Source organism: Kogia breviceps, chromosome 2 (assembly GCF_026419965.1).
Source record: "Kogia breviceps isolate mKogBre1 chromosome 2, mKogBre1 haplotype 1, whole genome shotgun sequence".
Lineage (NCBI taxonomy): Eukaryota > Metazoa > Chordata > Mammalia > Artiodactyla > Physeteridae > Kogia > Kogia breviceps.
Window position 1 is genome coordinate 62,116,100 of NC_081311.1, and position 26,741 is coordinate 62,142,840.

Below are 26,741 nucleotides of genomic sequence, written 5' to 3' on the forward strand. Positions count from 1 at the left end.
AAGGAAATCCTGCCATTTGTGACAATATGAATGGATCTCCTGAGGGCATTATGCTAAGTGAAATAAATCAGAGAAAGACAAATACAATCTGATCTCACTTATATGTGGAATCTAAAACAAACAAAAACAGAGTTCATAAATACAGAGAACATTGGTGGTTGCTAGAGGGAGGGTGTGGGAGGTGGATGGGAAATATGGGTGAAAGGGGTCAAAAAGGACAAACTCTACACGCAACTATATGCCAATAAAATGGACAACCTTGAAGAAATGGACAAATTCTTAGAAAAGCACAACCGTCAGAGACTGAAAGAGGAAGAAACAGAAAATATAAACACACCAATCACAAGCACTGAAATTGAAACTGCGATTAAAAATCTTCCCACAAACAAAAGCCCAGGACCAGATGGCTTCACAGGCGAACTCTATGAAACATTTAGAGAAGAGCTAACACATATCAATCTCAAACTTTTCCAAAATATAACAGAGGGAGGAACACCCCCAAACTCATTCTATGAGGCCACCATCACCCTGATACCAAAACCAGACAAAGACGTCACAAAGAAAGAAAACTATAGGCCAATATCACTGATAAACATAGATGCAAAAATCCTCAACAAAATACTAGCAAACAGAATCCAACAGCACATTAAAAGGATCATACACCATGAGCAATTGGGGTTTATCCCAGGAATGCAAGGATTCTTCAGTATACACAAATCAATCAATGTGATACACCACATTAACAAATTGAAGGAGAAAAACCATATGATCATCTCAATAGATGCAGAAAAAGCTTTTGACAAAATTCAACACCGTTTATGATAAAAACCCTCCAGAAAGTAGGCATAGAGGGAACTTACCTCAACATAATAAAGGCCATATATGACAAACCCACAGCCAACATCGTTCTCAATGGTGAAAAACTGAAAGCATTTCCTCTAAGATCAGGAAAAAGACAAGGTTGCCCACTCTCACCACTATTATTCAACATAGTTTTGGAAGTTTTAGCCACAGCAATCAGAAAAGAAAAAGCAATAAAAGGAATCCAAATCAGAAAAGAAGAAGTAAAACTGTCATTACTCGCAGATGACATGATACTATATATAGAGAATCCTAAAGATGCTACCAGAAAACTCCTAGAACTAATCAATGAATTTGGTAAAGTAGCAGGATAGAAAATCAATGCACATAAATCTCTTGCATTCCTATACACTAACGATGAAAAATCTGAAAGAGAAATTAAGGAAACACTCCCATATACCACTGCAACAAAAAGAATAAAATACCTAGGAGTAAATCTACATAAGGAGACAAAAGGCCTGTATGCAGAAAACTATAAGACACTGATGAAAGAAATTAAGGATGACACAAACAGAGGAGAAATAGATCATGTTCTTGGGCTGGAAGAATCAACACTGTGAAAATGACTATACTACCCAAAGCAATCTACAGATTCAATGCAATCACTATCAAACTACCAATGGCATTTTTCACAGAACTAGAACAAAAAATTTCACAATTTGTATGGAAACACAAAAGACCCTGAAAAGCCAAAGCAACCTTGAGAACAAAAAATGGAGCTGGAGGAATCAGGCTCCCTGACTTCAGACTATACTACAAAGCTACAGTAATCGGGCTTCCCTGGTGGCGCAGTGGTTGAGAATCCGCCTGCCGATGCAGGGGTCGTAGGTTCGTGCCCCGGTCCGGGAAGATCCCACATGCTGCGGAGCGGCTGGGCCCGTGAGCCATGGCCACTGGGCCTGCGCGTCCGGAGCCTGTGCTCCGCAATGGGAGAGGCCACAACAGTGAGAGGCCCGCGTACAGCAAAAAAAAAAAAAAAAAAAAAAAAAGCTACAGTAATCAAGACAGTATGGTACTGCCACAAAAACAGAAATATAGATCAATGGAACAGGACAGAAAGCCCAGGGATAAATCCATGCACATATGGTCACTTTATTTTTGATAAAGGAGGCAAGAATGTAAAATGGAGAAAAGACAGCCTCTTCAAAAATTGGTGCTGGGAAAACTGGACAGCTACATGTAACATAATGAAATTAGAACACTCTCTAACACCATACACAAAAATAAACTCAAAATGGATTAAAGACCTTAATGTAAGGCCAGACACTATAAAACTCTTAGAGGAAAACATAGGCAGAAAACTCTATGACATAAATCACAGCAAGATCTTTTTTGAGACACCTCCTAGAGAAATGGAAATAAAAACAAAAACAAATGGGACCTAATGAAACTTAAAACCTTTTGCACAGCACAGGAAACCATAAACAAGATGAAAAGACAACACACAGAATGGGAGAAAATATTTGCAAATGAAGCAACTGACAAAAGATTAATCTCCAAAATTTACAAGCAGCTCATGCAGCTCAATATCAAAAAAACAATCCAATCCAAAAATGGGCAGAAGATCTAAATAGACATTTCTCCAAAGAAGATACACAGATTGCCAACAAACACATGAAAGGATGCTCAACAGCACTAATCATTAGAGAAATGCAAATCAAAACTACAATGAGATATCTATCATCTCACACCAGTCAGAATGGCCATCATCAAAAAATCTAGAAACAATAAATGCTGGAGAGGGTGTGGAGAAAAGGGAACCCTCTTGCACTGTTGGTGGGAATGTAAATTGATATAGCCACTATGGAGAACAGTATGGAGGTTCCTTAAAAAACTAAAAATAGAATTACCATGTGACCCAACAACCCCACTACTGGGCATATACCCCGAGAAAAGCATAATTCAAAAAGAGTCATGTACCACAATGTTCATTGCAGCTCTATTTACAATAGCCAGGACATGGAAGCAACTTAAGTGTCAGATGAATGGATAAAGAAAATGTGGCATATATATACAATGGAATATTACTCAGCCATAAAAAGAAACGAAATTGAGTTATTTGTAGTGAGGTGGATGGACCTAGAGTCTGTCATACAGAGTGAAGTAAGTCAGAAAGAGAAAAATAAATACCATATGCCAACACACATATATGGAATCTAAAAAAGAAAATGGTTCTGAAGAACCTAGTGGCAGGACAGGAATAAAGATGCAGATGTAGAGAATGGACTTGAGGACACAGGAAGGGGGAAGAGTAAGCTGGGACAAAGTGAGAAAGTGACATGGACCTATATATACTATCAAATGTAAAATAGATAGCTAGTGGGAAGCAGCCGAATAGCACAGGGATATCAGCTTGGTGCTTTGTGCTCACCTAGAGGGGTGGGATATGGAGGGTGGGAGGGAGACGCAAGAGGGAGGAGATATGGATATATATATTATATATATATATGTATAGCTATAGCTGATTCACTTTGTTATAAAGCAGAAACACACTACTGTAAAGCAATTATACTCTAATAAAGATGTTAAAAAAAGGACAAACTTACAGCTCTAAAATAATTGTCATGGGGTGTAATATACAGCATGGTGACTATCTTTAATAATACAGTACTGCATATTTGAAAGTTGCTAAAGGAGTAGATTTTAAAAGTTCTCATCACAGGAAAAGAATTTTTGTAACTATGAATGGTGATGGATATTAACTAGACTTATTGTGGTGATCATTTTGCCACATATATTGATACAAATACTGAATCACTATGTTGTACACCTGAAACTAATATAACGTTATATGTAATTATATCTCAATAAAAAGTAACACATATTGGGGCAATTAAAAAAAAGAAATTCTTCCATCCAGATGGTTTTGCATCAAAAGCTTTAAATGGGCAGCCAGCAAGGGGAGGGGTGACTGGTCCTTTCTTGAGAGCATGTCTTCCACTCAAGGGGCTGAACCTTGAGTAAGAGGTTGGCAAATGTCTCTGGGGGAGGAGTAAGGTCCAGTGAGACCATCCCTCCATGAACGTCTCCTTGGGAACCTCCTCTGAGCTGTCAGTTGACGTTTGTGTGCTCTGAGCTGTCCCACAGCTGCCAGCCACTGAGCCTGGAAGGTTCTGGCTCTGAGACCAGGAACGTCCCCACCCCAGAAGATGGGAAGGGATGAGAAAAATCCAAGATGATCAGGACAAGGCCACATGAACACGGGTGTCCCGAGGGACAGGAGTGTCCTGTGAATTGGTCCTGTTGTTGGTTCCTTCCTCCTACCTGGAGAGTGGCTGAGAATAGCTAGGTACACCTAACAGTCTCTGTCTCTTCCTGGTCATTTACACAGATTTGGGACTGGTAATCCAAGCTGACAGACACTGTCTTACTCATCCTGTTGGGCTTCCAGATACATCAGACACTTTGTTTTCAGAAACAGACATGCCCTCTGAATTCAACCTGGCTTTGATCATGTTGAAAATGAGAGGGCTTCCCCTTGGCTCAGTTTAACTGAAGACAAGGGAAAGAGATGGCCTAGAACCTTGGTGGATGATATGGCAAAGCTGGCACAGGTCAGGCAGTGATCACACCAACCCACCTAATGACTACGGCAGGTTGAGAGCCCCTTCCTGCTGGAGGCTGTGTATCCAGGTGGTGAAGACCACATGCTGAGGCGTGGCCTTGGCACTTACCAGCTGTGTGACTTTGGGCAAGTAACACAGACTCTCAGTAAAGTGGGGATGATAAGTGTACTTAGCACCGAGTTCTCCAGCATTTAGTTGTGAGGATTACATCAGATAACAGGGGTAAAGCAGTTGACAAAGAGCTTGATACAAAGTGGGGGCTTCATAAATACAGCCACTGCTGCTGCTGCTGCTGCTGCTGGTGTGCTGTCATTAGCATTTCAAAGCTTCGTCACTCCTGAAGATGGCAGAGTAGAAGGACTCAAGCTCACCTTCTCTCTTGAAAGTACCAAAAGCACAACTAACTGCTGAACAACCATCAACAAAAGACTCAAACCTACCAAAAAAGACACACTACATCCAAAGTAGAACTCACCACAAAATAGTAGGAGGGGTGCTTTCATGATATAATCAAATCCCATACCTGTCGGTGGGTGATCCACAAATGGGAAAATAATTATATCACACAGATTCTCCCACAGGAGTGAGAGTTCTGAGCCCCACTTTCAGGCTCCTCAGCCTGGAGGTCTGGCATTGGGAGAAGGAGCCCCCAGAGCATTTGGCTTTGAAGGCCAGTGGGGCTTGAGTGAAGGAGTTCCACAGGACTGGGGGAAACAGAGACTCCATTCTTGGAGGGCACACACAAGGTTTCACGTGTACTGCGAACCAGGGCAAAGCAGTGACTCTACAGGAGCCTGAGGCAGACATACTTGTGGGTCTTGGAGGGCCTCTTGGGGAGGTGGAGGTTGTCTTTAGCTCACTGTGGGGGCAAAGACACTGGGGGTACAAACCTCAGTGATTCACTGGTGTGAGCTCTGCTGGAAGTCACCATTTTGGCATCAAGACCTGGGCCCACCCAACACCCTGTAGGCTCCAGTGCTGGGACATCTCAGGCCAAACAACCAACAGGGTGGGAACACAGCCACACCCATCATCAGACAGGCTGCCTAAAGTCATCCTGATCCTACAGCTGCCTGCTAAATGCACCCCTTGACATGGTCCTGCCCACCAGAGGGACAAGATCCAGCTCCATCAACTAGTGGGCAGGCATCAGCCACTTCCACCAGGAAGCCGGCACAAGCCCCTGGACCAACCTCACCCATCAGGGGGCAGACAACAGTAGCTAGAGGAGCTACAATCCTACAGCCTGAGGAATGGAGGCCACAAACACAGAAAGTTAAACAAAATGAGATGGCAGAGGAATATGTTCCAGATGAAGGAACAAGATAAAACTTTGCAAGACCAACTAAGAGAAGTGGAGATAGGCAATCTTCTTGAAAAGAAATTCAGAGTAATGATAGTAAAGATATCAAAGATCTCAGAAGAAGAATGGAGGCACAGACTCAGAAGATACAAGAAATGTTTAACAAAGAGCTAGAACACTTAAAGAACAGAGGGCTTCCCCTGTGGCACAGTGGTTGAGAATCTGCCTGCCAATGCAGGGGCACAGGTTTGAACTCTGGTCTGGGAAGATCCCACATGCCGCGGAGCAACTGGGCCTGTGAGCCACAACTACTGAGTGTGCGCATCTGGAGCCTGTGCTCCACAATAAGAGAGGCCTCGATAGTGAGAGGCCCGTGTACCGCAATGAAGAGTGGCCCCTACTCGCCGCAACTAAAGAAAGCCCTCACACAGAAACGAATACCCACCACAGCTAAAAAATAATAATAATAATAATAAATAAAAAAGAACAAGCAGAGATGTACAATAGAATAACTGAAATGAAAAATACACTAGGAACAATCAATAGCAGAAAAAATGAGGCAGAAGAGCAATAAATGAGCTGGAAGACAGAGGGGTGGAAATCACCACTATGCAACAGAATTTTAAAAAAGAATGAAAAGAAATAAGGACAGTCTCAGAGACCCCTGGTACAATATTAAATGCACCAACATTCACATTATAGGGATCCCAGAAGGAGATGAGAGAGAAAAAAGGCCTAAGAAAATATTTGAAGAGATAATACCTGAAAACTTCCCTAACACAGGAAAGGAAATATTCACTCAAGTCCAGGATATGCAGAGTCCCATACAGGATAAATCCAAGGAGGAACACACCGAGACACACAGTAATCAAACTGACAAAAATTCAAGGCAAAGAAAAAATATTAAAAGCAACAAGAGAAAAGCAACAAATAACATGCAAGGGAACTCCCATAAGGTTATCAGATGATTTTTCAGCATAAACTCTGCAGGCCAGAAGCGAGTGGCCTGATATATTTAATGTGATGAAAGGGAAAAACTACAACCAAGAATACTCTACCCAGCAAGGTTCTCATTCAGATTCAATGGAGAGATCAAAACCTTTACAAACAAGCAAAAGCTAAGAGAATTCAGCATCACCAAACCAGCTTTACAAGAAATGCTAAAGGAACTTCTCTAGACAGAAAAGAAAAGGCCACAACTAGAAACAAGAAAATTATGAATGGGAAAGCTCTCCAGTAAAAGCAAACATATAAGAAAGGTAGGAAATCATCCACACACAAATATGATATCAAAACCAGCATTCATGAGAAGAGGAGAGTATAGATGCAGCATATTGGAAATGCATTGAAAATTAAGAGAGCATTAACTTGAAATAATCTTGTATATATGTAAACTGCTATATCAAAACCTCATGGGAACTGCAAACCAAAAATGTACAACAGATACACACACACACACACACACACACACACACACACACAAGAAAACAATCTAAACACAACAATAAAGACTGTCATGAAATCACAAGAGAACAAAAGAGGAAGGGAAGAAAAAAGACCTACAGAAGCAAATCCAAAACAGTTAACAAAATGGCAATAAGAACACACTTATAAATAATTACCTTAAATGTAAATGGATTAAATGCTCCAACCAAAAGACACAGGCTGGCTGAATGGATACGAAAACAAGACCCAGACATATGCTGTGTACAAGAGATCCACTTCAGATCTAAGGACACATACAGACTGACAGTGAGAGGATGGAAAAAGGTATTCCATGCAAACGGAAGTCAGAAGAAAGCTGGAGGAGTAATATTCACATTAGACAAAATAGACTTTAAAATAAAGACTGTTACAACAAGAGACAAAGAAGTATACTACATAATGATCAAGGGATCAAGGGATCAATCCAAGAAGAATATGTAACAATTGCAAATATACATGCACCCAACAGAGGAGCACCAAATATATATGGCAAACACTAACAACCATAAAAGGAGAAATCTACAGTAACACAGTAATAGTGGGAGACTATAACACACCACTTACATGAATGGACATATCATCCAGACAGAAGATCAATAAGGAAACAGGCCTTAAATGACACATTAGACCAGATGGACTTAATTGATATTTATAGAACATTCCATCCCAAAGCACCAGAATACACATTCTTCTCAAGTGCATATGGAACATTCTCCAGGACAGATCACATCTTGGGCCACAAATCAAGCCTTGGTAAATTTAAGAAAACTGAAATCACATCAAGCATCTTTTCTGACCACAATGGTATGAGATTAGAAATCAGCTACAAGAAAAAAACCTGTAAAAAGAACACAAACACATGGAGGCTAAACAATACGTTACTAATCAACCAATGGATCACTGAAGAAATCAAAGAGGGAATCAAAAAATGCCTACAGACAAATGCCAACAAAAACACAATGATCCAAAACCTATGGGACACAGCAAAAGTAGTTCTAAGAGGGAAGTTTGGAGCAATACAATCTTACCTCAGGAAACAAGAAAAATCTCAAATGAATAACCTAGCCTTATAACTAAAGCCACTAGAGAAAGAAGAACAAACAAAACCCAAAGTTAATAGGAATCATAAAGATCAGAGCAGAATAAATGAAATAGACATGAAGAAAACAACAGAAAAGATCGATGAAACTAAAAGCTGATTCTTTGAAAAGATAAACAAAATTGATAAACCTTTAGCCAGACTAATCAAGAAAAAAAGAGAGGGCTGAAAATAATAAAATTTGAAATGAAGAAGGGCAGTTACAAGGGACACCACAGAAATACAAAGGATCATAAGAGACTACTACAAGCAACTATATGGCAATAAGATGGACAAGCTAGAAGAAATAGACAAATTCTTAGAAAGGTATAATCTCCCAAGACTGAACTAGGAAGAAATAGAAAATATGAACAAACCAATCACAAGTACTGGAATTGAAACTGTGATTTAAAAACATCCAACAAGGGACTTCCCTGGTGGTCCAGTGGTAAAGAATCCGCCTTCCAATGCAGGGGACACGGGTTTGATCCATGGTCGGGGAACAAAGGTCCCACATACGGTGGGGCAACTAAGCCCACATGCCACAAATACTGAGCTTGCGCGACTCAGTGAGAGAGGCCGCGTGCTGCAAACTACAGAGCCCACATGCTCTGGAGCCTGCACACCACAGCTACAGAGCCCACATGCCCTGGAGCCCATGTGCCACAACTAGAGAGAGAGAACCTGTACGTCACGACTAGAGAGAAGCCTGCATGCCACAACTAGAGAGAAGCCCGTGCACCACAACTAGAGAGAAGCCTGCGCACTGCAATGAAAATGCCGTGCCTCAAAGAAAGATCCCAGGTGCCACAACTAAGGCCTAACACAGCCAAAAACATTAAGAAAATAAATAAATTTTTAAAAATCCAACAAAGAAAAGTCCAGGATCAGGCTTCACAGGAGAATTCTATCAAACATTTAGAGAAGAGTTAACACCTATCCTTCTGAAACTCTTCCAAAAACTGCAGAGGAAGGAGCACTCCCAAGCTCATTGTATAAGCCTACCATCAGCCTGATACCAAAACCAGACAAAGATACCACAGAAAAAGAAAATTATAGGCCAACATCACTGATGAACATAGACACAGAAATCCTCAACAGAATACTAGCAAACCAAATCCAACAATACATTAAAAGGATCATATACCATGATCAAGTGGGAGTTATCCCAGGGATGCAAGGATTTTTCAATATCCGCAAATCAATCAGTGTGATACACCACATTAAGAAATTGAAGAATAAAAACCATATGATCATCTCAATAGATGCAGAAAAAGCTTTTGATAAAATTCAACACCCATTTATGATAAAAACTCTCCAGGGACTTCCCTGGTGGTCCAGTGGGTAAGATACCATGCTCCCAATGTAGGGGACTGGGGTTCAATCCCTGGTCAGGGAACTAGATGTCACACTCATGCCACAATTAAGAGTTTGCATGCTGCAGCTAAGAGTATGCATGCTGCAACTAAGAAGTCTGCATCCCACAACTAAGAAGGTCTCACATGCCGCAACTAAAAAGATCCCACATGCTGCAACAAAGATCCCACATGCTGCAACAAAGATCCCATGTGCCACAACTAAGACCCAGTGCAGCCAAAATAAATAAATAAATAATAAAATACGAAAAAAAACCTCTCCAGAAAGTGGGCATAGAGGGAACCTACCTCAACATAATGAAGACCATATATGACAAACCCACAGCTAACAACATTCTCTCAGTGAAAAGCTGAAAGAGTTTCCTCTAAGATCAGGAACAAGACAAGGATGCCCACTCTCACCACTCTTACTCAACGTAGTTTTGGAAGTCTTAGCCATGGTAATCAGAGAAGAAAAAGAAATAAATGGAATCCAAATTGGAAAAGGAGAAGTAAAACTGTCACCGTTTGCAGATGACATGATACTCTACATAGAAAATCCTAAAGATGCTACCAGAAAACTACTAGAGCTCATTAGTGAATTCGGTAAAGTTGCAGGATACAAAATTAATGCACAGAAATCTGTTGCATTCTTATACACTAAAGTTCCCATACAATGGAAGTTCAGATAAAGAAATTAAAGAAACAATCTCACTTACTGTCACATCAAAAAGAAGAAAATACCTAGGAATAAACCTCCCTAAGGAGAAAAAAGACCTGTACTCTGAAAACTATACAAACACTGATGAAAGAAATCGAAGGTGACAGAACCTGATGGAAAGATCCACCATGTTCTTGGATTAGAAGAATCAATATATCAAAATGCCTATACTACCCATGGCAATCTATAGATTCAATGCAATCCCTATCAAACTACCAAAGTCATTTGTCACAGAACAACAACAAAATTTTAAAAATTTGTATGGAAACATAAAAGACCCCAAATAGCCAAGGCAATGCTGAGAAAGAAAACTGAAGCTGGAGGAATCAGGCTCCCTGACTTCAGACTATACTACAAAGTTACAGTCATCAAAACAGTATGGTTCTGGCACAAAAACAGAAATATAGATCAATGGAACAGGATATAAAAACCCAGAAATATTGGGCTTCCCTGGTGGCTCAGTGGTTGAGAATCCGCCTGCCGATGCAGGGGACGCGGGTTCATGCCCCAGTCCAGGAAGATCCCACATGCTGCGGGGCGGCTGGGTCCGTGAGCCATGGCCGATGAGCCTGCACGTCTGGAGCCTGTGCTCCGCAAAGGGAGAGGCCACACAGTGAGAGGCCCATGTAACACACACACACACACACAAAAAAAAAAACACAAATAAACCCACGCACCTAAGGTCAATTAATCTATGACAAAGGATGCAAGAATATACAATGGAGAAAAGACAGTCTCTTCAACAAATGGTGCTGGGAAAACTGGACAGCTACATATAAAAGAATGAAATCAGAACACTCCCTAACACCATACACAAAGATAAATTCAACATGGGTCAAAGACCTAAATGTAAGGTCAGACACTATAAAACTCTTAGAGGAAAACATAGGCAGAACACTCTCTGACATAAATTACAGCAATATCCTTTTGGATCCACCTCCTAAAGCAATGAAAATAAAAACAAAAATAAGCAAATGCAACCTAATTAAACTAAAGAACTTTTGCACAGCAAAGGAAACCATAAACAAAATAAAAACACAACCCACAGAATGGGAGAAAATATTTGTAAATGAAGCCACTGCGAAGCAATTAACCTTCCAAATATACAGACAGCTCATGCAGCTCTATATTAAAAAAATAAAACAAAACCCTCCAAACAACCCAATCAAAAATGGGCAGAATATCAGACAGACATTTCTCCAAAGAAGACATACAGATGGCCAAAAAGCACTTGAAAAGGTGCTCAACATCTCTAATTATTAGAGAAATGCAAATCAAAACTACAATCAGGGGGCTTCCCTGGTGGCGCAGAGGTTAAGAATTTGCCTGCCAATGCAGGGGACACGGTTTTGAGCCCTGGTCTGGGAAGATCCCACATGCTGCGGAGCAGCTAGGCCCGTGAGCCACAACTACTGAGCCTGCGAGCCACAACTACTGGGCCCACACGTCACAACTACTGAAGCCCGCATGCCTAGAGCCCATGCTCCACAACAAGAAGCCACCACAATGAGAAGCCCACATGCCGCAACAAAGAGTAACCCCCGCTCGCCACAAGTAGAAAAAGCCCGCATGCAGCAACGAAGACCCAGTGCAGCCAAAAATAAAATAAATAAATAAAATTTTAAAACTAAAAAACAAAACTACAATCAGGTATCACCTCACACCAGTTAGAATGGCCATCAAAAAGTCTACAAACAATAAATGCTGGGGTGGGTGGGGAGAAAAGGGAACCCTCCTACACTGTTGGTGGGAATATAAATTGATGCAGCCACTATGGAGAACAGAATGGGAGATCCTCAAAAAACTAAAAACAGAGCTACCATATGATCCAGCAATCCTACTCCTGGCCATCTATCCGGAGAAAACCATAATTCAAAAAGATACACGCACCCCTGTTTTCATTGCAGAATTATTTACAATGGCCAAGACATGGAAGCAACCTAAATATCCATCGACAGAAGAATGGATAAAGAAGATGTGGTGCATATATACAATGGAATACTCCTCAGCCATAAACAAGAATGCAGTAATGTCATTTGTAGCAACATGGATGGACCTAGAGATTATCATACTAGTGAAGTAAGTCAGACAGAAAGACAAATATCATATGATATCACTTATATGTGGAATCTAAAAAATGATACAAATGAACTTATTTACAAAATAGAAACAGACTCACAGACTTCAAAAACATACTCATGGTTACCAAAGGGGAAAGGTGATAGGGGGAGGGATAAATTAGGAGTTTGGGATTAACAGATATATACCAGTATATATAAAATAGATAAGCAACAAGGACCTACTGTATAGCACAGGGAACTCTACTCAATATTCTGTAATAACCTATATGGGAAAAGAATCTGACAAAGAATGGATACATATATTTGTATAACTGAATCACTTTGCTGTATACCTGAAACTAACACAACATTGTAAGTCAACTATACTCCAATATAAAATAAAAATTAAATTAAAACAAAGTATTGAAAACCAAAAAAAAAAAAAAAGGAACTATGTGTGGACAATTTCACTCTGATATTTTTAGAAACTAAAGCAAAAGGGAAAATCTACTGTCATTTGATTTTCATTTTTCAACAAAAGAACAAAAGGACACGGAAAAGTTTGTAAAAATGGTTATTTTCCTCCCTTGGCTTAAATGTCCCCCCTGTAAAATAAAGACATTAGGCAAGGTTAAAAAAAAAAAAAAAGCTTCTTGATTCCCCAAACTTAAAGCTATCTTTTGAGGGTCAGAGAAACTATGCCCCAGAGAGTTTAGGGGACTTGAGCAACAGTGTACCACAATCAGGGCCAAACGAGCGGCAGTGCCTATGAGTTCTGACTCACAGTCCAGTTCCCTAGCCAAAGGGGCACAGCACTTTTCCTGGGCACTAAGAAGTGTCCTGGGCCTGCTGAGTAGCAGAGGGCCACCTTGGAAGGCCAGGGGCAGGGGCTCACCGATCAGGGTCATCGCTGAAGAAGTAGTTGACTTCCCCAAAGGTGCCCACATCATTGTCTGTTGCCTGCAAAGGTAAGAAAAAGAAGTCATTACTGCCAGAACCAGCCGAGGCTCCCAATCTCAGCAGGAAATGTGCGCAGCAAACCAATGCTTCCCCTCACACAGCTCCTCAGGCCCAGGCCGAATTTTCTAGAGCCACACTGTTCAATAAGGTTTTCATCAGTCACAAACAGCGATGTAAATTAATACTGTGCTCCGTTGAGCCTGTGCTCCACAACGGGAGAGGCCACATCAGTGAGAGGCCCACGTACCGCAAAAAAAAAAAAAAAAAAAAAAAAAAAAAAAAAAAAAAATTAATTAGTTAATACTGGAGCACACAGTTCTGGAGGCTCAGTCTTCTACCTAAATCTCTAACTTTGCGAAACCACTCCTCCTGGACTCATGTCAGACATTCTCTGTAGATGTTCAGAGGGCTTGGGGGAGAGACCCTAGACCTGTGGCTTGGGGTCACAACTTGTAGGTTTACAAAATATCTCAAACAAAAGTGGGGGTGGGTTCAACCATCAGGTGGCCTCCTCCGGTGACTCTCCTCCAGTCCCCAAAGCCTCCAAGTCAGACGAGGTAGCTGGTGGGGGAGGCCTCTTGGGTGGATTTCTGGTGTTCCTCCTTCTTTAACCCTGGGAATAATCCACTGCATGTATCAAGCAGACTGTCATCTGGTTGGCAACCTCTTCTGCTGGAAACAGTCTGCTGCCCACCCCCACCCATCTTCTTTGGCATCCCTCTCTGCTCGAACAAGTGGTCCAAGTGGGACCTAGTCACGTGATCTCAGGGATTAGGCTGGGAGTGGTCCCTGACCGCAGCAGGGGCCTATTAGAATCCTTCCCTGGGATTCTTCTTATTGTTGCTGGGGATAAAAGCTTTCCTCCGGGGCAGTGAAGCTGGGACGATGTGAAGTGGGAGTTGCTGGATGTGTAGGGACGATGAAGAGAGGGGCTGATCTTGGCAGTTCTGGAGTCCTGAATCTGACATCCCTTCCCACCTCAGTTTGCTTTGTGAGTCCAACAAGATCTCTTTTTTCCAGGCTGGTCCAAATTGGCTTTCTATCACCTACAGTCAAAAGAGACGGGAGCGACAGTGGCCCGCCTTATGCCCGATGATGATGATGGCAACAACGGTGACCGCTGCCAGCCTGCACTCTATCATATATTTTACATTGTCAAAGGGCATCCAGGTTTATTAAGACCTCATTTTATCCTCACCACTGTCACAACATGATGAGGAAGACACCCATTTCTAGCCATCACACAGATCACAAAACTGAGGCCTAGCCCACAGTGAGGTCTGGTGTAACCCTGTCACCACTCTAGGTCATGAGCAGGTTCAAGCAGAGTGGGGCAGATCTGTGATCCCTACTCCCATCCCAGGGTTCCTTCCTTTAGGCAACCTACGTGGGGCCCCTCTCCAACCCCTCCCTTGTCCAGGACAATGGTAGTTATAGTAGAGGCTTGGCTTTTGCGGCTGGAACCTCTGGGCTTCTGCATTGTCGCTGGCATGGTTACAATCCACAGTGCAGACTAAGTGACACCATTCATGCATTCATTCAATAGTTACTTAGTAAGCATGTACTCTGTGCCAGGCACTGTGACCTCTGCTCCCTCCCAGGCCATGCCCTAGAGCTGGGCAAACTGCTACCTGCCGCCAGAAGCCTGGAGGGAAAGGCCTTGGGCTGACCTTGGGGTCATCTGTTTTACACCCAGGGCTTCTCTAAGATCACACCTGGATAAAGGTTCTGCTGCTAAAAATATGTTTCAATACCTACTTTTGTTTTTTATTTTTTTAGCTTTGGGGTATAATTGACAAATTATTTTATAACTTTATTATACAATAAAATTATTATGATAATATATTATATTGAGGTATAATTAACAATGGAAAGGATTCCCACTATTGAGTTGATTAACCACCCATCACCTCACAGATTTACCCTTTTGTTCCTTGTCTTGTGAGAACACTTAAGTTCTACTCTCTCAGCAAATTTCAATGGTGCGGTATAGTGTTATCAACTATAGTCACCATGTTATACATTAGATCCTCAGACCTTATTCATCTTATAACAAAGTTTGTACCCGTTGATCAGCCTCTCCCTATTTCCCCCTGCTCAATACCTTGGTACTAAGTATTTTTTGAGGTTCCTTTTAAAGTTCTTGGATTCTGTGAAATCTATTCCATTCTGTGTTCTTTACGATAAACCCGAATTTCAAGAAAACAGCAATTTGTGGTCAGTATATTGAATTCAGGAAGGCAGAGAAATAAATGATATATTCCAAATGATTTAAATGAAAAAAAGTGTTTATACCCAAAGGGTTAGGATCTCAGTTATCCAGAAAACTTGATTATCTAGAAGGAAGCCAATTCCAGGGGCTGTGGCAGCCTGCTTTTAAGGACAGGCTCTTGTACCCACTGTTCCAGACTGTGTGTGGATCTCTGTCTTCTCACTGCCCTGGCCAGGCTCCAAGAGCATCACAGCCACTCGGGGGACGCGTGGCTGATAAATGGAAAGGTAAACGCCGAGCTATGTAACCCACCCTCTAACTCAGGACCAATTCCAGGGCAGACCCTCCCCCGTGCCCTGAGCCACTCCTCCCGACAACTGCATTTATCGACTCCTCGCACTTATCACGTATTGTAACTTCATAATGACCCTATGACGTAGGTGCTAGTATTACTACCACCCCCAATTTACAGATGGCGAAACTGAGGCACAGAGAGAGTGAACAGCTCACCCAAGGCTTCACAGCTAAAAAAGCGGCAAAGTTAGGATTTGAACCCGGTGCCGGCTTGTCACATCCTTCGCCTCAACGTGTTCTTGCTCCTAAACCAAGAAGACAACTTGTTCTCAGAAGGACAGGTGTCTGGTTATTCCAGGGCAGAGGAGACCAAAACTTCTCATAATAAGCCCATCTCTCTCCTCCCCTTTCAGGGACCAGAGAAGGCGGGGAGGCACCCATAAGCCCCCTTTCATTCCACCAACAAATGATCACCACCATGCATGGTATTACTAGACTATAATAGCTGCAGCTCAGTCTGGGGAGCAGCTGACCAGATGCCATCAAGCTCCTTGGCGAGGGGTGAGTGTAACGTAGAGACCCTAGCTCCAGGGTCAGAGTCAGCAGCCCAGGTCACCGTGTGACCAAACAGCAACCTCCTGGGGCCTCGGCATCCTCATTTGTCAAAGGAAAGGGTTTGGGAAAGCAAAGAAGGTAGGGCTGCATCTGCCAGGCTCGCCTCCCAGCCTGGAAAGTGCCTGGCACATGGCAGGTGCTTCACAAATGCTTGGAAAATGAGGGAACCAATTCTAGTAAGAAGGGGGTGGTGGAGAGATGGGGGCAAAAGCAAGGAGAGCGGATTCTAAGGGAAAGGGAGGGGCGAAAAGAAGGAGAGAGGGAAAAGGAGGGGAGAGGCTAGGAGGGGCAGAGGGGACAGCAGAGTGGGCTGGGCCAAGCCACAAGGGGGGTTCCCTGCCCCTGAAGGTCACACCGGGTCCCTGGGGACAAGCCCTCCACATATGTGCCCTATGGAATTGCACTCGGACTGTTAGGGTAGGAAGGACCCCTGAGATCCCCCTGTCCAGTCCTCTTCACCCTGAGGCTCAGGGAAGTTAGGTGACGAGCCCCTGGGAACAAGATAGAACTGTCTTCTCTCTCCAGGCAGATGCTGGCCTCTACCACCCCTGCCGAGTCCCCACTCCCTCCCCGAGTGGACTGAGCACAGCCATGGTTCCCACAGTGACCCCTCTCCCCAGGGGCCTCTTGCTGCCCGCCCAGGCCGCCGATGCTAACCGGGGAAGATTTGTGAGTCCTTTAGTGCCACCGTCTAATGACCGTATGAAATATGTATGCCCGGTGAAGAGGAGAGGGAGAACGTTCATTTTTCACATGCACGAAGCAGAATAATATGAAGATGAAAAGCTACTTCTGTGCGCCTGCCAGGGTGGGAGCAGCCAGCACCAATACAAAGGGCCTGGTCAGGGTGCTCAGGCCAGTGCCAGGCTGCTGCGGGGCCTGTACCCAGAGAAGGCAGCACATCTGCCCACTAGGCGGCCCTGCTGAAGGCCCTCCTCCTTTACATGCATTCTTAGCCCTGTACTTGGGCCTGTGCTGTCAGCTCCGGCCGCATCTCCCACTCCGTGCAGGCGGGACCACGCACGGCTCCCGGGCCTGACCGGCTCTGGCCATCCTGCTCCCTTTGCCGGCATCGCTTCCTTCCTCTCCCACCTGCCTCACCCACTGCTGTCCTCCTGGCTCCCCAGGGTGGGGTTAGGGCTCCACCCTGCTGGACATATTCCCAGCTGTGACCGCTCTGTGGAGCTGGAGCTCTGGGCTGATGTGTTTCCCACCCCAGGGGGCTGCGGATCCCCGAGGCCAGGGTGGGACACGGGGCCTGGACATCGCGGCGGCTCAGGAAAGCTCCTATATCCGTCATCTACAGGTACACATGCGTCCACGTCCACACCACGTATGTACGTATACTGTTTCATTTTGACCACACCCATACGTGGCAAGTACTGTTAGAACCCTCTTCTCCCTGTCTTTAACAAACACGGAAACAGAGGCAGGATAAGGAACTTTCCCAAGATTTCCCAGCTGGTAAGCGCCAGAGCTGGCCTCCAGATCCCTGTGTTGAAAACCATTTTAGCAGCTTGTGGCATATGCCATCGGAGCAGTGTCCTGTGGAGGCCAAGGAGCCGCTTGGCCGTGCTGGCCAGCCCAGTAGGGGGCGCTGCCGGGGCCTGCTCCGCTACCCACCCTGCACCCTTGTCCCACCCAGGCAGGTCTCTGTCCCAGCCCCACTCTGCTTGTTACAGCACTTTTCACAACAACCTCCTTCCCAGAACCTACTTTGCTCCTAAGCAACTGAAAAATCAACAGACGAATCACGTGCCAAACAGACAGTGACCCTCGGGCCCACTTTAGGAAGGAGGCTTTGAGAAGTGACCAGGGGCCTGTGCAGAGAGAACAAATGTCCTCCTCAGGCCATGAACACCCTTCCTCCTGCCATGTTCTGGGACGTTCTGTCTCCCTGCAGGGTCACTTCCGGGATCTCGCAGGCCAGTCAGATGGCTACAGGGATGGGGGAAGGGGATGGCCCAGCTGGCCATCTCATTGTACCTGGCGACTCTAAGAAATGCCAAACCAGGGTTCCAGGTGGGCAACTCAACTGTGCTGCTGGCCCCCTCTCTGATGCCTCCGTGTCCCTGTTACTATTCCACCCGGGCTAGTATCTCACCCACAGGTACACACTAGCACATTTTGCCACTTGCCATGACTCTCATAAGATGCCCAGGGGTAAGAAGTCAAAACCAATGGCTACAAGGATCTTCCTCTGCTCAAAGACCTTCAATGGCTCCCTACTGCTGCTGAATTAATTTCAGACCAGCACCTGTCGTCAAGACCCTGCAGAGCCTGGCTGGCCTTGGCGATTTTGTACCCATCTCTCCCTGATGCACCCAAACTGTCCTCTCATTGCCTGGTTGCATCATCCCTTCATTCCATAACTGCTGCCCACCCCTCCAAATGCCCCCTCCCTTAGGGAGCTCCCTGGCTGCTTGCTGTTCTTGACCTGAGAGCCCCTGGCTGGACCTGTTTTAGAACACTCAGCAGTCTGCTGTCCCTGAAACCTACTTGTGTATGCCCCGTTCCCTCCCCTGGACAGACAAGTCTGTACCTAACTTATTTTTGTATACTGTGTTGTGCCTGGCACAGGGCTCAAAATCTTTGCCAAATTTAGTAAAATCTGGGATTTCCATTGCCAGACGCTGAGGGCCAGCATGACCTTCCTTCTGGGGGGCTAGTGCTCCCATCAGCAAATACCTTGGTGGGCCGTGAGCAGCCAGAGTGGGGCTCCTTAGGTTGCCCAGGAGGCAGGGCTGGGGTTTATAAAGCATCTCCAGTAAGTCTCCCAAGCTCAGGTCTCTCATCCAAGCTCCCTACTGGCCAAACCTTAGAGGCAGGTGGTGGGATGGGGGGTGGGGGGAACACTCACTGAACAGCCCTCACCGCCAGTCTGCAGGCACATGCAGAACAGGTGAGAAGGACAGCGTGGGTGTGGAGGGGCAGATGGGGGGGGGCGCCTGGCACACCACAGAAAGAACCTTCACCAAGATGATGATCAGACTCGCGCTCAGTCACATGCTCAGTAAATACTTTCTGAGCTTTTCCAATGTGCCACCTACTGTGCCTGGCTCTGAAGCCACAGCCATCAGCATGACAATGCCCTTGCTGGAATGTGACTTACAACCAGAAATGGGAGGCAGACAATAATGGAGGAGAGAAATAGCTAAATAACCATTTAAGACAGTGGTAAGAACTGTGGGGAAGTACAGCAGAAAATGGGCTAGCAGGTGACTGGGTTGCTATTTTAGGTTGACTAGTCCTGGAGAAGATCTTTGGCAAAGTGTATTTGGGTCTACAGGACAGTCACTGGCTGGATACAGAGAAGCCTGGGAGGTCCTGGTGAGAACCACTCTCACTGAGGCCCGGAGGTGGCTCATAATGTCTCTGTCTCCCCCAGTGGAAGCGTCTGCAGCCCAGGAAGACCGGCCAGCGGGTCAGCATCTGTCCCCGCGGTCAGCTCATGGGAGAGAATGCCGCTGGGACTGGCTGCTGCCCAGCGCCTGATTTATAAGGCATCTCCTCCGATTCTCCTCAACACTGGCATTACCAGCAAAACTAATTCCCTCATTTGGGCCTTTATAATTGCATCTGCAAGTGCTTATTTCCGTGATGGACAATGCCAGCAAAAGTGTAATTTTCTTCTGCTGACAAAAAAGAGAAAAATAAATACACAGGGGTGGGGGGCGGTAAAAATTCCAAAGGTTAAGACAAGGTGAGCCTGCAGTGAAGGAAGAGCCAGATCCCCAGACCAGCCAGGCTCATGTCAGAAATGTCCAACTTTCTCCTGGCTATATAGGGTGGGAGGGGGTCAAATGACCCCCTGCCATTTCCCTTTGAGCACTTACTCACAGTGTCAGGCACTGTGCCCAGCATTTCTCATGCTTTAGTTCACTCTATCTTCCCAAAAGTCCTATGGGAAGGACTTTCGGGAAGCCCTTCCCTTTGGGAAGCACCAATATTATTTCTACCTTACAGATGGAGGGAACTGAGGCTCAGAAAGGTCAATCAACTTGTCCAAGGTCAAACAGTCACAGTACGAGGACATGAACCCAATACAGTCAACTGCAAGGCAGGTGCTCTCAAACACTCCCCTCCCCTGCACCCCTCCCCCATTGGTGGGGCTGGAGGAGAGGCGTCCTCCTGCAGTTTGAGAGCACAGCCATGGGATCCAGGGTCACTGTACCACGTCACTGTACTCACCCTGTAGATGAAGCCCCAACAGGCAGCCTTTTCCTTCTTGTCACAGGCTCTGCCCCCAGCCTCTGCCTTGAGTGGGTGGGCTCCAGCAATTCTGGTTGTGCCCATAAGCAGAGGATGCAGGGGTCCCTGGATGTCATTTCCCAGGACGCAGGCCCTTAGCCAAGATCCTTCATCCTCAAAGGTTCCCCCCAATACCATCCCACCCAAGCTTGGTCTTGGTGTGTACAGGTGGCTCAGGGCCTAGACTGGGGGAGGCTGTCACCTGCTAAAGGCTGGGGCAGGCTGGCTGGCTGTGGGCACCCTTCTGACCCTTGCAAGGCTCTTCACCCTGCACCCTGTGGATATAGCTCTTCCTTCAACTTGGATGCCAGGGCTCTATGCCCTGCCCTCGGATGCTCATCACAACATCTAATGCCCACTCCCAGGAATCCACCATTTCAACAGCGATCAGGTCCTATTGTCTCTTTGTCTCCTCCCAAGAGCCCCCCCCTTCTGACCCAGCCTGTTTTGACAATGAACAGTGCCCATCTCTCGCCCTCTTCCATTCATTTGCCCTGAACCAGGGGCCTCCCTTACAGGCTATCTGCCTTGCCGATACACCATCCCCATGGATCCCTGCACCTCCCTGTTGTCCCTCGTCATGGCCTTGCAGACGCCCATCTGCTGACGTTGGGCCTTAAGCCCCGACCTGACCCCCACCTGCTCTGGCCTCCTCCTGGGTCTGCCTCCCAACTGCTGCTCATCGGATGCTGCTGCTGCACTCTGGTCCCCTGATCCCCTCCCTGGGCCAGACGTCCACCTCTCTCAGGTTTCTAAACACCCTGTACTCTTTTTTATAGCTAGAAAGTCCTGCCCTGTGTCTTATTTTGTCCACCTGTGCCCTCTCGCTTCCCTACCTACTTCTCTCTCTCTTCTCACACACACACACACACACACACCCTCTCTCTCTTCCTCCCTGTGTCTCAGGCAGCCCCCAATACCTCCCTGTCCCACCCCCACCCTCACACACTCTCACAGAAACCTCTCTTTTCCTCTGTCTGGCTCAGGTGGACCCCAACCCGCTACGTACTCACACGCAGAAACTCATGCACATCCGCACCCACCCTCAGTCTCGAGCAGCCCCCACGCCCACCTGAACCTCAGCCCCAGGGACCCCTCGACGCCCCTTGCCCAGCCACCTGTGCACCTCTCCCTGCACGCCAGCTCCTGGCAGGCATGCACTCAGTCACTCCCCGCCGGCGTCCACACCCCTGTCACGCACGCTCGCCCGGATGCCCCGCACGGGGCTTCTGCTCTGAAGCAAGGCGGGCCCAGCTGCCTTCCCAGCAGCCCTGGGTCCCAGCAACCATGGCAGGCAGCGGGCACCGGCGAGCAGTTCTGCTCCCGTGCACAAATCTGCAGAGAAGGGCACACGGTACAATTTGTTCAGGAAACAATAGCAATGTTTGACATGTCATAAGGATTGATGGAGCAGAAATTTACATGGGAGAATGCATTTTTAAACAGCTCCACGGAGCCCCGGTGCTTCACTAGTAGTGCTTTCCACATTCATCATTCGCTGAGCCCCTCTGAATAACTCCTTAAACTACATGAGATTAACTGCACTCTTGCAAGCTCTGGGGAGGCCGGTGGGAGGCAGGAGGTACTCCACTGGAGGAACCTGGTAGCCCAGAGGCTGGGGTGACCTCCACTTGGCCTGATTAGGCCCATGGGGCCCGGTCCTCTCCCCTGTTCCCACACTCCCTCCCATGCTGTGGATGAGGATTTCAGCTTCTCTCTAGGACGTGAGGTAGAAGCCAATGGCCAGGAAGTATCATCTGGACTGCCCCACACTTCCGGGCAAATGCTCAGTGTGTCAGTTTCCCTCGTCCTCTCAGAAGGAAGCTACCTAATCTGAGTAGGAAGCCAGGGCTGATGGGTGAGGGCATGGTGAGTGCTGGGTGGGCAAAATAAGGTTTGGTTGGAAGCTGCTGCTCTGAGCACCTTCCTGGGGGGGTCCCTTGCCAGTGGGGATGTCACACTCCTGGGAGAAGAAATGATAGCATCTGTAAGGAAATGCCTCCCATTGGACTTCATGTAGGGATAAGAAGAGGAGTGCTCCAGGTGGGACCAGGGAGTGAACCAGAGGGTACAGGAGAGATCCCGGGGAGGCTGCGGGTCATAGGAAGAGAGATGCATTCAGGAAAGCCCTTGGGTCCTGCTCTTGGCCTTCTGAGTGTGCAGAAGGCCTAAGGACAAAAAGGTGCTACTGGGGAAGCTGAGGACAGAGGCCCAGAGCACACGGTCAGGTGAATCGCCAAGTGGGAGGGCAGTTAGGAAAGGGTGGGGACTCGGTGGGTGGTGGGGCTCCCTCACGTTCCATCGTGGACCTGGGGAGGATGGCCACCACTCCATCACACATGCCCATGGCGCATCACTCATCGGTCATAGTACTGAGTGCAGAGAAGGCCTCAGGATCTCTCTCAGCCCTACCTTCCCTATGGTAGTCAGCAAACAGTAAAGTCTCTCTGCTATGTCTGCTGGGCTCTCTGCCCCTGGAAGGCACAGTACAAGACCAGGAACCAAGGGACTCAAAACGATTTGTGGCTCTGTGTAGGGCCATGAAAATCCCTTCAAAATGGGAGCATGAGATCTGGGTTCTGGTCCAGCTTCTGCTCAACCATCCATCTGTGGGACTTTGAGGAAGACACTGGGCTTCACGGCCCATGTACCGCACAGCCTCCTGACCCAGCTGCCCACTCCTCCTCTGGTGCTAGCAGCCCATCCTCCACCAGGGCCAGAGGGGATGTCTGACCACACGAGACACCATTCTCCAGCTTAGAAGGCTCTCGGGGCATTGAAGACAAAGCCCAAACTGCTTGCCATGCCCCTGAGGCCCAATGTGGGCCAGCCTCTGTGGCCCCTGACCTCCTCTCCTGGCCCATCTGGCAACAAATACAGTAACATCCACTCTAACCCTCAGTTTCCTTATCTGTAAAATGGGGCTAATAATAGTACCTGTCTCATGGAGTTGGTGTGGGGATTTTAGAAGGTACTGAAGCAAGGTGCTTTAGACCAGTGCCTGGCACATAGGAGCCACTGTCTAAGTGGAGCCAGTACTTGTCTTTCCACCCCCAATTCTAACCACTCACTCTTTCCAGTCCTCCGCAGACATGCTCCTGCTGAGCCCTCTCTCAGCCTGGCCCTCCCGCCTGGGCTGTGCCAGCAGCTGTCCGGGTGGAGGGGGAGGGGAAGTGGCACTGAGCCCTACCGGAGGGGGTGCTCCAATGGGGGCCAGACTTGAGCCCCGCCTATTAACGTGTCAGTCTGCGGCTGGGGAGGAGGGATGAGAATTGGGCTGACAGGTGCACTCAAGGTGTGGGGTCCCCGGCTTGCTTGTTGTTGCAGATACTGTTGTTCTTGGGCTCCTCCACCCCCTTCTTTATTTCTATCTTATTTTAAAACCTGGAAATAAAAATTGATGAGGAGCAAATTGCTCTGGCCAGTGGCTCTGTGCTTAAAAGGAGTTGTCATGGGAAAGCAATTACGGGATATCAAGGGCTGTCAGGGTGGCCGCGGATGCCTGCGTCCCATGCCTGGCACTGCCTGGTGGACCCCAGGCCGGCTTGCAGGATGAGTGTGGGGTCCCCCGGAGGCAGGGGGACAAGTGCAATCACTGCCTTGCTGAGTGTCAAGCTACGGGCCTGGCCTGGCACTGTGTGAGAAACTTGACACTATTTGTCCCTAATCCTGCAAGCAACCAGCAAGATGGGGTCAAAGTCCCATTTTACAGATGAAGCAACTCCAGCTGATATGACTGCAGAAAGAGTAACAGCAGCTCACTCTTGTTTAGTCCTTACTGGGTTCCAGGATTTATTCCAAGAAATCTACATGTATTAGCACATTTCATTTCCACTCCCACTCTGTGAGGTAAGTACTAATACTACCTTTGTCTTATGCATGTGGAATGTTCCCGGCTGGGGCAGAAGCTGCTGGTGCCACACACGACCCCCTGTGCCCAACTCCACACACCAGGGGCTGCTTTAGTGGAAGCGTCCATGCCTCTCTTGGCCTGTGAGCTTTCTTTTCAAGGGAGCAGTTGGAATGATGGGGTGTCCACATTCCCAGAAGCTATCCCCACTCAGTGGGGGCTAGGAGTCGATGGACCAATACCCCAGCCTCCTCGCCCTGAGCTTGGATAGCTCAGACACAGCCTTCCCGCTGATTTCCCAGCGGACAGAGCTCCAGAAGCCCCCGTGGTAACCGGCTTCACAGCGCCCTCTTGAGTGACCTCGTCTCACCTCCCACTCCCACTCCCACCTGAGTTTCCTGGGGTCACCTCCCAAGTAAACTGCCGGTCCTTGAGTTCTTGTCTCAGGGTCTTCTTCTGGGGAGCCAGACCTTAGACACAAGCCTCAGGCTGGACAGGGGACACGCAACGGTGAGCCTGGCAGTGTGTTCCCAGCCCGCAAGGCGCTCACAGCGGCCAGTTAGTGGGCTCAGGGTCCTGCAGTTGGTCACCGGCAGACCTGGGACTCGAACCCTCGTCTGTCTGACACTTGCACACACAAATCAAAGAGGAAAAAAATCCCGCTCCTAGCCCTTCTACAAGGCTGCCCCTTCTTTTATGCCGTTGGATTTGAGGAAGACTCAACTGAGCGCCTTAAAAAAAAAAAAAAAAATCACATCTGACCAACAAACAAAGAAGAGTGGGATACAGAAAGCCATTTTCCCGGGGATGCAGGAGGGTGGCTGGGGGTGAACGAGAAGTTCACAATCAGAAGGGACTCGAGGCCTCTCTGGGGCCCGTTATCAGGCTGGGATTATGTGGTAGAGGATGAGAAGGGGAGGGTGCCAGAGAGATGTGGGGACAGACACCGTGGCCGAGGCTCAGTTAGGGGGGGCCTTGTGTGCAGAGGAGATGGAAGGAGGGAGAAAAGACAGTCCAATCAACCCCCTGGGGATGCAGCCAAACCATGGTTGGGAACGCCTCCCCCCACTGCTGGACCTCACCATTGTATCCTTGCCCGGAGTCTGACCCCCTCCCTCTTCTTCCCTGCCCCCATGGGATGCAACAGGCAGCTCCAGGCCTAGTGGGAAGGTGAGGAGAGGTACCTGGGTGGGGACTGGTCCCCACCCATGTGCCAGGACACATCCTCACTCAAGGTGACTTGGAGCCAGGTGGCACGGCCCCCGTGCCTGCTGCCATTGGCGGGCTCCGATTGGGCCATCACGCGCAGCTCACTAATGAACCATATTGATACCACATCCTCCTGTTGTCTCCCTAAATGGCAAGCCACACATCTGATAGATTAAATACCCACACAGTTGCCCGCCTGACATCTCCATCACTCCGCCTGCAGGTCCCTAATGAATTTCACAGCCCCACAACAACAGAAGAAATTAAGGTCAAAGTCAGACACAGGAACTATAAATCACCCGTGATCCTGAGGCCAGGAGAGGGCTACAGCCCCAGCCCCTCACTCACATGGGCCAGTCCAGCCCAGGGCTTGATGGTGAGACAATCAGGTTTTGTGCATCAGTGCAGGCTGGCGAGGGTGTGCTGGGAGCATTCACGCCCGAGAAGCAGCCTCTGTCCACAGACATTTGGATTCCCTCACTCCTCTGCCCATCCCGCCTCCGGTATTTAGAATGTTCTAACTCAGACTGAGAAATGCCCTGAGAGGAGAGCAGTGTATCTCATTTATAAAGACTTGCTTCCCAAGGAGTTCAAAACATTCTAGCCTCGTTGTTCTAAAAATGTCCCAGAATGGGGAGAGGGTCCGGCAGCCATCTCTCCATAGAGAAATTGAGGTTCATGGAGGAAAGGGGTTTGCCCAGGGTCCTTCAGCAACCTGAAGTCCCTGACCTTCTGACCCAAAGGTTGCAGGTCTTGTTACAATGGGAGCCTAAAGGGTTTTTTATTTGTATGTGTGTGTCCTGGTCCTGTTTCTCCTTTGGGCAGGGGGTACCCCCTACAGGTGGCTGGGCAGACAGAGGGGGCTCTGGGCCTTGGGTTCAGCTTGGACGTCAGCCAGTCAAGTTCAGTTTCCAACCTGTC

At 47.2% G+C, this 26,741-nt stretch overlaps 1 protein-coding gene across 1 annotated transcript in view; it reads right to left on the reverse strand.

The window, feature by feature from the left end:
- The window catches only part of CDH23 (cadherin related 23), a 466,374-nt gene that overhangs the window by 143,049 nt on the left and 296,584 nt on the right, over positions 1-26,741 (reverse strand). The window contains exon 16 of the mRNA XM_059054180.2: positions 13,325-13,389. Coding sequence (XP_058910163.1) covers positions 13,325-13,389 — 65 coding nt within the window. The remainder of the gene's footprint in view (positions 1-13,324; positions 13,390-26,741) is intronic.